At 54.4% G+C, this 11859-nt stretch overlaps 1 protein-coding gene across 1 annotated transcript; it reads right to left on the reverse strand.

Moving 5' to 3' along the window:
• Positions 1–6: 6 nt before the first annotated feature.
• STK36 (serine/threonine kinase 36) lies at positions 7–11427 on the reverse strand. The gene is made up of 26 exons (XM_010713620.2): positions 11330–11427; positions 10722–10862; positions 10123–10200; positions 9629–9759; positions 9135–9384; positions 8642–8735; positions 8229–8398; positions 7812–8011; positions 7611–7737; positions 7356–7499; positions 6906–7085; positions 6590–6684; positions 6194–6299; positions 5617–5758; positions 5204–5331; positions 4370–4474; positions 4052–4150; positions 3739–3833; positions 3347–3410; positions 3048–3158; positions 2828–2902; positions 2257–2428; positions 1865–2012; positions 1590–1749; positions 669–1415; positions 7–585 (listed from the first exon to the last, which is right to left on the reverse strand). Exons 1-26 carry the CDS (start codon positions 11411–11413, stop codon positions 439–441), a joined length of 3993 nt encoding a protein of 1330 aa, XP_010711922.1. The 5' UTR covers positions 11414–11427; the 3' UTR covers positions 7–438.
• Between the last annotated feature and the right edge of the window lie 432 nt (positions 11428–11859).

An 11859-nucleotide genomic window follows, 5' to 3' on the forward strand; every position in this document is an offset into this window, starting at 1 on the left:
AGAGGGACGCAGAGAGGACGGACGGCAGGAGCGGGGCACGGCCACCGCCCAGTGCTGCGGCTGATAATGCCCTTAAAAGAGGGCTCGGGTCCTGGAGATCGGCACTGCAGGCACTTTTTCCGTAAAAAGCTCTGCGTGGGAAGGGTTCTTTGGTACAACGCCCCAGACTGACGCTTCTGATCAGAGCCATATGCAGCCCGGCTGTGCCACGGCAACGTGCTGAAGGTGTCGTCATCCTCAACTCTTAACAAGTGCATCCAGGGCACAGCTGGAGAGGCCAGGCAGAGCTCCCTGGGGCAGCCAGTAGTCACGGAGGGTCAGAAGGAGCGTTTCTCCCATCCCGATGCCAGCATTGGGGCGAGTGCTGGCTTCAGCCCTTCTCACCAGCGCAGGGCACGAGACAGGCACACGTAGCTTGCATGGACTCACTGGGCTCCCTCAGGTGCTCTGCAGGGGTGTGAGGAGGCGGATGAGCTTCTGGCAGTGGCGTGCAGATGAAGGCCGGGGGCTGCCCCCAGCTGTGGGCCAGGAGTCACTGCCGGCTAGCGCAGCCAGCTGCTCACTGGCCCTGAGGGAGAGCAACACCTGTGGACAGAGGTACAGCAATCAGCCCTGCATCACCCCCTCAATGCCACCAGCTGTTCCACAAGAGGGGTGAGGGCCGATACCTGTTGTATCCCAGGGTGCCGGCTGACAGCGCACAGAGCTATAAGTGCTCCCTCCCGCACACTGGCCTGGGGATCCTGGCAGGCCACCTCCAGGAGGATGTGGGGAGTCCTGCTCTCAATGAGCAACTCCCCGAGCTCTGCCGAGCGCCGGCCCAAATTGCCAAGGGCTGAGGCCGCATTGCAGCGTGTCTTGGCCTGCTGATCACTCAGCAGCTGCGTCAGCCTGGGCACGGCCTTGCCCAGAGTCCCGGCTGGGGAGGACTCATGATAAGCAGCATTACCAACTGCAAAGCTGGCTGCCTTGCGCACAGCCTCATCCTCATCAGCCAGACACACCAGCAGGCTCTCCAGTAAGCCAGTCTGGTTCTGCAACACCTGGGGAAAGCCATGGCTATGTCGAAGCAGGTTGCCCAGCAGAATGCAGGTTTTGGCCCGTATGGAGTGTTCCTGGTGGCTGAGTAGGTGGGTCAGTGCCTGGTAGGTCATATCTGAACCCCCTAAAATCCTCTGGAGGAAGGGCAGATGCTCCGGACAGGTCCGAGCCACATGAGTCAAGAGAGATATGAGGTCAGTTGTGAGCGTGAGGCTGCCTGAAAACAAGACAGTACTCAAGTAGGCAATGATGTGCTCTGAGGCAGCAGCCTCCCTTGCTATTTGGTCTGTGACCTGCTCATCGGACACAACAAGGCGGCATAAGAGGCTCATGGGGAGCTCAGTGTCTGAGAAAGGCAGATGGTGACAGCAGACCTAAGGAGAAAGGAGACACAGTAGTGCTGAGGGCATCATCCTTGCATTGAGGGCTGTATGGCACTCAAGTGTTGTCCCCACCTGGGCACAAACAGCAGTGCCAGCACGGGCTGCAATGTGGAGAATTGTCTCCAGTTTATGGATGGGAAGATAAATGTGGGGGTAGAAGGGTACCTGCAGTAGCTGGGGAGGAATCTGGGAGTCTCTCACTGCCTCGATGACTAATGCTATGGTGTCTTCATCCACATCCAGGGCAAAAGGAAAACAGAGGAGCTGGCAGGCCTGTATCACTACAGCCGGGATGAGCTCAGCCTCTCCATTCTCCCTTGCTTGCCTGAATTTGTTAGAGAGACTGGGCTTAATACAGAGATGATGAGGGCGGAAAAAAAAAATAAAATAAAATAAAAAATCAGCTGTTGAGCACTGCCTACTTCGGCCCTCCAACTCACATCTGTGCCAGACACGCCAGGAAGCGAGGAGACAGCAGTGTCTTCAGCATCATCATGAGGACACCATGGGACTGGGTGAGCTGAGGCAGGCACCGGTGGGTCTCATGAGTGAAGATGAAGAGGGCCAGGCTTAAGAAAAGCAGTGTGCCTGCAGGAGGAACAGCATTGCAGAGAGGCAAAATTAGGGAAGACTGAAAAAGTCTCCTCTCTTCTGTCTGCCAGTGCTGCATAGAACTCTCACTCTCTGGAGAAGGTCAACAATCCTCAAGAACAATCCCTGAACCCTCTGGCCCTAGGATCAGATGATGATGGGGACAGAGATGTGAGCAAGCCTGAGTGCAGGATGCGGAGTAGGGTATGGGACAGATGCCTTTTTCACCCACAGCTCCTACCTTGAGGGGAGAGAAGGCTCCAGTCTGGCTCTGCCACAGGGGGCCCTGCCTCTGGGCTGCTTCCCTCCAGTGCTGCTCCACTGCCACCCATGCAAAGCACTGCAGGAACACAATGCCACACCATGCTCCACAACTCTGAGGCCGCAAAGCTCTGTTCCACAGCCACGTCCTCCTACATATGGGGAGAAAAGTGTTAACAGGCTTCCAGGCTGTTCTCCAGGGTTCCAGTTCATGATTCTACCAGCCCCATGGTCCCAGAGAAGCCAGGGCTGGATGGCCCAAAGAGTAAAGAGGGAACCTAGCAGCCCTCCTGCCCCTGCTGATGGCACCAGTCTCAGGGCATTTCTGTTCTCTCCCACTCTGATACATCCACAAATCACTCCCTCTGCCTATCAGCCTCCCATCAACCCTCCTGAGCTTCACAAACAATCCTAGGTAACTTTCATGGGGTTGCACAGTTCAGCTAAAGCTCTACAATTTCCTGTTTTTCCCATCCTTCATCACCAATCCACACTCTGGCCTCTGTATCCCCACACCCAGCCCAGGCAAAGGGTGAAAGGAAGGCTGGTACCTGTGCAAGCAGCTTCAACAGGAGGAAAATGATCCCATCATAGAGACCAGCACCCATAGGCAGGGAGAAATGCAGCTGTAAAAGAATGTGGGACAGGCTGGATCTGAGCACTGCTCTGAGGGAAGCAGCACCAGACCCCTTTCTTACTCCATCTTCGCCTGCAAACCTATGTACTGGGGTGACAGCAAGGCCCCCCTGCTCCTCAGGCCCTATTCCATACCTCAGCAGGCTCCATCAGTGCGCTTGTTACTGCTGTTAAGATTTCTTTTCCCCCAAGTGCAACAGGCACCCCACGCTGATCAAGCTGTGTCAGGAGGAATGCTGCAGCACCCTGTGAGAAGAAACAGAGCTCAGCACCTTTAGGACTTGCCTATCCGCTCTTAATCCATTAGACCAGGGCAAGGACAGATCAGCTGCACCCATCCCATCCCACCCTGAGGAAGCAACAGTAAAACCCAAATGGGATGTGGGGCTCTGCAGGATTCCTCACGGTACCTCTGGCAGAACGGACAGACTTACCACAACAGATATGACAGGAGACTGAGTGAGCAGATCCAGGGCCAAGGTAACCACCTCCTCAAGCCTGAAACGCAGGAACCAGAGGTGAGACACTGGCAGCTAAGCCCTCCTCACAGTACTGTATTTCCATGTCTCTACATCCAACTGAGCAGCAGCATTCAAATACTCCCAAGGATGGGAAGAAGCCACTTTGCAGGAAGACAAATGATTCCTCATTCACAGAGCTTCCTTGCCCATTCTGGGTTCCTAGTGCATCCCCAGCATCCATCTAGGCATCAGGATCAGAGGGATCAGCAGGACCAGAAGCCTAGCTCTGAGTAGGGTGTAGGGCAGAGACTTGTACAGGACAGGGAATGCTCCTATTTTACCCATAGATAAAAGCTGGTGCTTACCTGGAAGGAGAGGCCTGGGACTGCAGGGTAAGCAGTGTCAGCAGGTATAGGGAGGCCTCACAGGCCACCCTCTGAGTCACCTCTGCCATGGGGACCTGCCAAGGGAGCAGGAGTCACAGGGGAACAGCAAGACTGGGAGGGGAGAGGAGGAGGGAATGCTTCTGAGACCTGAAAGGAAGACAACAACTGCACTCTACAGACTGAGCTCCATCACACACTTGTCTTCCCAAAACACCCAGCCTGGTGTAAGCAGCACCCAAAGAAATGGGTCATGCACTCCTACCCAATCACAAGGGCCGCAGTGAAGTTCTACCTTGCCCTTTGAGAGCTGCATGAGGAAATCCCATACTTGCTGGCTCCTCCCCAGGTGCTGGCACAGACTCGGGCTAGCATAGCAGCCAGCATAGAGGATCTGCAAGACAGAAGGGAAAGGCTGTACAGCTGCCCAGGTGACAGACACATTGATCAGGCCTTCCTAGTCACACTCCATGGCTACTGTGGGCTCAATTACTTAAGGAGACCAGAGTTACTAAGGGCTGAACCTACAGCTCCCACTTCCCCACGCTCCTAATCCCAGGCCAGGGGACCAGACACCTTTGGGAACAGCCAGATAAATGGATGAGGTCATTACCTTGAGAACATTCAAGGAGCAATTTGAGTGCTCCAGCTTCCGCAGCAACTTCCCAAGCTGCTGGCACTCTCCATCCATAAGCTTTCCAGCTATCTCCTGAGCAACCTGTAGAAATCAGCCTGTTGTATACTTCAGGCACCTGAAGCATTGCACAGACTAAGAAGTTCCATACTAGCAACAGATTAACAGAAGGCATTGCTTCCTACACAGCAGTGCCTGCTTTCACACATGCATGCTCATCTGCCATGACCCAGCACTGCTTTGATGCACAGTCCCTGAGCTGACACGAGTAAGGTAAGATTCCTGCTCTGCTTCTTTCCATGTTGACTTAGAGTTGAACTCAATTACCAATCATAAATCTGCATTCTTGTTTTTCCTCTTATTCAGTTTGATTTAATTTCAGATTTTCTACAGTTCATATCAAAAACTGCAAAAAAAAAAAATCATATCAAAAAAATGCAAAGAATCCTTTGCATTTCTCTGTTAATCTAATCTTTTATTTAGCCCTTCACTATGTCAGACCCTAAGTGTGAATCTTTTAATTGACTCAGGAATCCTTAGACTCATTTACTTAATGGCTAACTTGAGGCAGACAGGAACCATTAAGGGCTGAACCTGGAGTTCCCCCTCTCCATGTTCCTAACCCCAGTTCTTAGACTCCTGAGGCTCAGCTCTTAGATCAGGAGGAACAGCCTGCAAATTACAGCCCCTCTGCCAGCAAACTCAGAGGACCCCAGCCCTCCACTCTACTGTTGAAAAAGAGATTCTCCAGGAGAGGGCTGTTGCTCTCATGGAGACCACACCTCTTTGCCCTGCAAAGAGAAGTGGCCTGACCTGCTGCTTGGCTTCCCGACAGCTGTTCCGTGCCAGAGGGATGCTGCAGGCAGCCGCCAGTGCAGCCGTAAAAAGGTCCACCATGCATTGTCTCTGGTCGTGAGTTGAGTTGGCCTCCATTGCTGCACCTGGAAAGGACAGAACTCAGGAGACACATCCTAAGTGTGAGGGGTGCTTAGGAACAGCAGGATGGAGCCGAAGGCTAAGAGATGTTTGGGTGATGATAAGGGTCGGATTGAGGAAGAGAACAGGAGAGCCCCACGTGGTAGATGTTTGAGGGATTTGGGCAAATAAGCTCAGCCACCTTCTCCTGGCAACAGCAGTCAGTGCTCTGATACAGCTCAAGGGCTTGAAAGAGAAGGAAAGCCTGCCAGGAACCCTGTGAGGAAGTGATAAGCTGCCATTAGTGCTACCTTGCACAGCAGGTTGCTCAGAGATCAATCCGTGAAGGAGTCTGTCTAGCAGGGGCTCATTCTCCTCTCGCAGGCTGGCATAGAAGGGGGAAGAGATAGAGGGGCACATCACATCCAAGCTCTCACAGAGCAGGGTAAAGCACTGGGGGAGAAACAAAGGTTGCTATTACTGCAGATGGAAAGTGGGAGGCTAGAGACAAACAATCACAGAGGAAACTAGGGGGGGACAGCAGAGATGGGAGAAGAACACTTCTTCTGGTGCTAGAGCTTCAGGGACCAATGTCTCCTCTTCAGCCACTTAAGTCCCACTGTTACTGCATAGAGTAACAGTGGCTGAGAGAAGGGTACACATAGAGGTACAGCCAAGGAAGGTGTCCCTCAGAGAGGTTCTTTCTGCATGTGATCTCCCCTCCCCCCCAAAAAAAAAAACCAAAACACCACAACAGTGGCCCTGACAAGAATGCATCAGGCCACATAGCTCAGAGCAGGCAGCTCTCCCCACTAACACATGCACCCAAGCCCACAGCTTTGGTCAAGGGAGGACAGAGGGGGAACAGGGAGACTGGGACATTCTTACCAGGAGGCTTTGCTGGCAGAGTTTCATCTCACTGTCAGCTGTCTCGGCCAGCAGATCTGGCAGCAGGGCTAGGAAGTGGTTGGCACTCTCCTGGAATGTCTGTAGGCTTGGGAAGGCAGCAAGTACAAAGGAGAACAGATAAACCTAGTCACTGGCTATGAGGACAGGATCTGGTCAGGTCCTTACAGCCCTGGCTGCAAAGGGCAAGCAGCACAACTGAACTCATCAGCTGTGCCTTCCCCTGTATTAGCCCCATGGAAAGTACTCATTTGTAAGAACTGTGACATCTGTCATGATGCTTCCCCACATGACAGTTTCTCCTTCCTGCCTACTTCTCTACTGCAGCCACAAGAGACCTCAAAGTGCACCATGTTGCCCCACCTGCCCCGCCCCTACCTGTCCTGCCCACTCTCCTCCAGGCTGCATTCACTGCTGAAGTAAATTGTGGTCACCATGATGAGGTCTGTCAGCACTGTGATATACCAGGGCTGCTGCAGGAAGCAGAAAGAAACATGAAGTGGCAATTGTCTGCCTGCCAGCCTGTCACCCCTGCAGCAGGATCCTTCCTTGCCAAGTTCTTCCCCCTTCTAAACAGGGCATGGAAGAGACACTGGTCCTGTGAACCAGCTCCAGCAGGACACAGACACCTGTGACAGCACAGGCACACTGCAGAACTGAGGAAGACCCAGTCTGTCTAGGGTTCTACACCCACCTGCTTGGTGCTGCCACTCTCCAGCATCTGCTTGGCCAGATGCAGCAGAGACAATGGCACATTCAACTCTCGGCAAAAGAGGTTCAGCAGCTCAGAGTCACAGTGGGTAGCCAGAAGATTTCCCACCACACGAAGTATGGGACGGAGATGGGACGCTCCCTCAAGCATCCCTTCCAGTACCTGGGCAGTAAGAAGACAGAAGGACTCACGATCACCACCATCACTTAAGGCCTCTTCATCAACCACGTGGCTGCCCCCCAACCTCTAGGGCAAGGGACAACAGTTGAGGAGATGACAAGCTAAGTGTGTAGGCAGCTCTGATTCCTGGGGAAGCAGTAGGACTCCTTGCTAGCTGAAGCAGGGGATCTCCCAATGCTCCCAACCCAATCCCAGGAAAGAAGGCAGCATCCACGTCCCCAGTCTCAGTCAGCTGGACCAGCCATCACTCACTTGCTGAGCAGATTCTGCAAGCCGGGCTTGGACACGGTGCCGGAAGCCTGGGTCCCTCAGGAGGCTCAGAGGCGTGCTCAGCTGCATGGCCAAGGGCTCTGTGGCCTCAATCAGGTGTTGCCACTCCTCATCACTCTCCAGCTCCTGACCATGGAGAAGAGAGAGTTGGTGCCACAGATTCTGCCTACCCCAGAGTCTGAGTACCAGGCCCTAGGGACTGGGCCCTGATGTCCTTATCACAGGACACCATCTTACCTCGCCCTCCAGGTCCACAGCCTCGATGCTTTGTCTGCCTTGGAGCTCTGCTCTGCCAACACCAAGCTGCAGAGGTGCTTCTGGCTGGGGAAACTCCCGCTCATAATCTTGTGTGATGCTGTGCTCCCTGGCCAAGGAAACAGCCCAGTCAACGAGCTACCCCACTGTCCTCTCTTTTTCCCAGTCCCAGCCTTCCCTCACCGTGGGCTTGGAGGAGGCTCCTCCAGTTGCCACTCTGCTATGCTGTTCTTTCCTTGCAGGACACCTGAGTTCTTCTCTTTGAAGGATGCTGGTAGCTCCTCCTCCGCAAGGGCTGCCTTTTCAAAAGCTGCTCTGGGTTTATGTCTGGTGTGTCCTTTGCCAGAGTCCTTCACAGATGTAGTGTTTCCCTTCAGCTGCCCCTGGGAGAGGGCAGAGAAGTTTGGTCAGGAAAACTCAGTATTTTCTCAGTCAGAGAAGAGCCCCACCATAACAATGACCCCACAATCCTGCCTTGTATGTGGCCATTACACCAGCCTGGCCCACCTTCCTTCAGTCTTTCCCCTCGGTCCCATTTAAGAGCCCTTCCTTTGACATAACCATGGGGTGCAGTCCAGAGAATCCCACACTTTTCTCCACCTTTTTCTGTGCCTCCTCAGCCATCTTCTGCCGAGCCTTTCTCAGGATTCTGGACTGGCCACTCCTAGGGGCCAGGGAATGGGCTTGCTGCTCCTTCAGGGCCTGCAGCTCTGGGGACAGCTTGGTGGTGAAGGGGTTTGAGATCCCATGCTCTTCTGTGTCATCAATCACTGAGAAGACAGGAGCAGAATTTCAGCAGCTCTTTCTTGAGATGCAGGGAGAGTAACCAGCTCTGCAATCCCAGGAGAATCCTGGAGGACCCAGAGCAACCCCAGGGGCAGGAGCTATGGGTTGGTAGAAGCTGAGAGGAAGGAGGCAAAAACCAGGGTAGAAAAAAAAAGAAAAAAAAAGAAATGGTAGGGTAGTGCTCCCAGTCTCCAGGCAGAAAGAAGGGGAAATGATTTGGTACTCACCAGTAACCCGTCCAGCAACAAAGGGGTGGGAGAGTAGTTCTGGCCATGACAGGCGCTGGCGGGGATCCTTCATTAGCAGCCCCTGCAAGAAGCTCTACAAGGCAGCACAGTGCCAACGTCAGAAACCACACATGCAAAAATGTGTGCTCCCACCAGTCTTCCTCAGAAGGAACACTCAGGACCCCTGGGTTCTTTGTCTCGCCCTGAGAAACAGCGTGTCTGGTGCTGATGGCAGACAGGCAGTGGGAAGACACTTCCCTTCTTAGCGAAGTAAATCATTCCTCTGTTCTCTGCCTCAGCTTCCCAATTTATCTAGGGATAGCAGTGATAAGGGCTTTCCTCCAAGGAAGCCAAGATCTCATCCCTTCACTGTCTTCCAAAATCCATATCAGGGGAGAGAAAACCTAAGCACAACCAATCAGAGCAGGCCACAAAGCCAAAACCACTACTGCATCAATGGGTCCTACACCACAGACAGGGCTCTGTTCCTTACCTTGAAGGCCGGGCTTATAGCCTTAGGCCATTTGACAGGGTCCTTGACAATGAGGCTGACAAGCTGGAAGATGCTGCTGGTATAGAAGGGAGGTGTGCCCATGAACAGCTCATACAGGATGCAGCCCACAGACCACAGGTCTGCTGTGTGGTCATACGGCCGCTCCTCCACCAACTCAGGAGACATGTACAGCGGAGTGCCCTTGATGGAAGTCAGCACCATGGTGTGGATGCTCATAGCACGTGCAAACCTGCTCAGAGCAAAACACAGGTGGCCATTTCAGGCTGGAGCAGCCACTGCAGCTCCTAAGGAGACCCCGTGAGTCATCAATATCCCATCCCCTCTGGAGTCCCAAATTTCCCACCCCTGCTAACCCCTGAATATGTGCAGAATGCAAGTCCCCTTCCACATCTCTCCTTCTCTTCTACAGCCCCAGGCCATTCCTTGGATGCCCCAAGCCTACACATCCTCCTTAGCAGGTCACCCGCACGCACCCAAAGTCACAGAGCTTGATGACGCCGTCTTTGCCCAGGAGGATGTTCTGGGGTTTCATGTCACGGTGCAAGATGCGGTGGGAGTGCAGGTAATAGAGAGCAGAGACCAGCTGGGCAGCTATGGTCTGGACCTGCCAGAGACACGAGAGCTTCATTCCAGTACCCCAACTCTTGCCCTTGCCCTGTTTGGGGCAGGGACCTGCCCCAGCCTTGGGCCAGCAGCTCCTCTCTGATAGAGGAGCAAGCCGAAGGCCGAGGCAACAGCCATGTGTTTTGGCTCTTGTAGAAGGATCAGGGAGAACGAGGTCAGTGGGATCACTGTGACCCACTGCCTGCAGTCTGGCTGCCTTTTCATCCCCTCCCCTTCAGAATCTGCCAGCCAAAGCCTCAGAGATCTTCACCCCCTTGATGTCTCCAGGTTCACAACAGAGCCCTCTGCCTACTAAAAAGTCCTGTTCCCTCCATCCTGCAGCAAAGCCTGTTTGGCCAGTCACCTGGTCCTCGGGCAAACTCCCATCGTCCTCCAGGATCTGGAATAGCTCCCCCTCTGCATAGTCAGTCACCACCACCACCTGGAGGAAGGAGCAGTGTGGAGGCATTAAGCACATCCCCAGACACATCCCTACTGAACCTTTGTAGCTCTACTTATCTGGAAGACACAGCAAAAGTCAGGGAAGTGTAAAGGAACAGGACAAGCATATAATGGTATTTCAGAGCCCAGTGGTAGAAACACTCCCTTGAACATATTTTTGATCTACTGCCCAATTACTGGAGGGCTCTGATAAACACTGACCAATGAGTAGGCTGAGTCCCAGTCCTAAAACAATTCCCTCATAAGGTCTCTCCATGTCCAGAGAGCAGGAAACTCCAATTAGGCCACGTGAGGGAGAAGAATAGGCTGGAGACAGGCCTGCAGCACTCAACATTAGTGGGGATACAACTGAGCACTGAACAAACCTGGCTGGGTATAAATGCTGCTAGAACCCTGGAAGGCTGTAACGAGCATCTCCTGAGTCAGATGTGACAGCAGGTGATAGCCCACACCCCCTGCCCAACCAAGCAAAAGTACCTGCCCCCACACAGGCCCCTTTACCTCTTTGTCAGTCTCAAAGCTGTCAAGCATCTGGATGATGTTAGGGTGATGGAGGCCTCTCATAATCTCAATTTCCCGCTGCAGGTTCTTCAGCTCCTTCTCAGACCGCCCCACCTTGGGGATGAATTTCAGAGCCACCACCTTCCAAAGCAGGCAAAGCTGGGATCAGAGCAGGGTCCCACCCACCCTGGCAGGAATTGCATTTAACCCAAGAGGGACTCAGTATTTCCTAGGTGAACACACAGAATGAGATGTGTTCATTGGGCCCCTCGAAGCTGGGGCAGCAAGGAATACAAGCAGCCACCTGAGCAGTATTAACAGGACTGCAGGCAGTTGTCTGAAGGAAGTGATTCTCACCCTTTACTTAGGGCTTGTTAGGCCACAGTGGCCAGAAGCACACTGACAAACAGGAGTGGTCCTAGCTGAGGATCACCAGGATGGCAAAGTGGCTGATGCACATGGCATACGAGCTGAAACCGGGAGGGCCAAGCTTCTTTAACCTGGAGATAAGCTGAACAGCAACCCTACGGCCGGCAGTAGGAGACTTCTAAGAAGACGGAGCCAGGCTCTTTACAGAAGTCCCTCCTAGTATCTGTCTCACTCCTCACCTGGGCGCTGCACCTCCGCCGCCCCTTGTACACTCGTCCGAAGGAGCCTTCTCCGATCACCTCCAGCACGTGGTACCTCTCCATAGCGGGGCTCCAAGGTCGGGCCGAGGCTCTCCGGACGACGGACCGACGATTTAAGGCCGCGGGGCCGCAGTAAAACTCGGCCCGAGGTCGAGCCCGCCGCGTTAGGCCGCGCCGCCGCGTTAGGCCGCGCCGCCGCGTCGCCTAGCAACAGCCGAGGCCGTCGCACTTCCGCTTCCGGGCCGGGCGGCAAGATGGCGGCGGCCGGCGAGGAGGTGGAGGCGGCGGACTGGTAATGGCAGCCCGTCCCGCCCGCCTTTCCCGGGCGATGCCTGGGGCCGCCTGACCGCTCGGTGCTTCGCAGGGCGCTGCCGGCCGAGGTGGAGGTGCTGGAGTCCATCTACCTGGAAGAGCTGCGGGTGGTACGGGGCCGCGCGAGGTACGTACCGGGCCCTGCGGCCCCCGGGCCCCGCTCCCCGGCCGCGCCTTACCTCCGCCCGCCCGCCCGC

This window comes from Meleagris gallopavo, chromosome 7 (genome assembly GCF_000146605.3).
Source record: "Meleagris gallopavo isolate NT-WF06-2002-E0010 breed Aviagen turkey brand Nicholas breeding stock chromosome 7, Turkey_5.1, whole genome shotgun sequence".
NCBI classification, from domain to species: Eukaryota; Metazoa; Chordata; class Aves; order Galliformes; family Phasianidae; genus Meleagris; species Meleagris gallopavo.

Bases quoted from the DNA above. Each gene is read 5' to 3' on its own strand.
- STK36 (XM_010713620.2), bottom strand. From the start codon at position 11,413: ATGGAGAGGTACCACGTGCTGGAGGTGATCGGAGAAGGCTCCTTCGGA. The intron at 7,500-7,610 runs GTAAGATGGTGT...CTCCATGGTCAG, and splicing joins CTGTGGACCTGGAGGGCGAG to GAGCTGGAGAGTGATGAGGA. The intron at 3,411-3,738 runs GTAAGCACCAGC...CCTGCGTTTCAG, and splicing joins TCCCAGGCCTCTCCTTCCAG to GCTTGAGGAGGTGGTTACCT.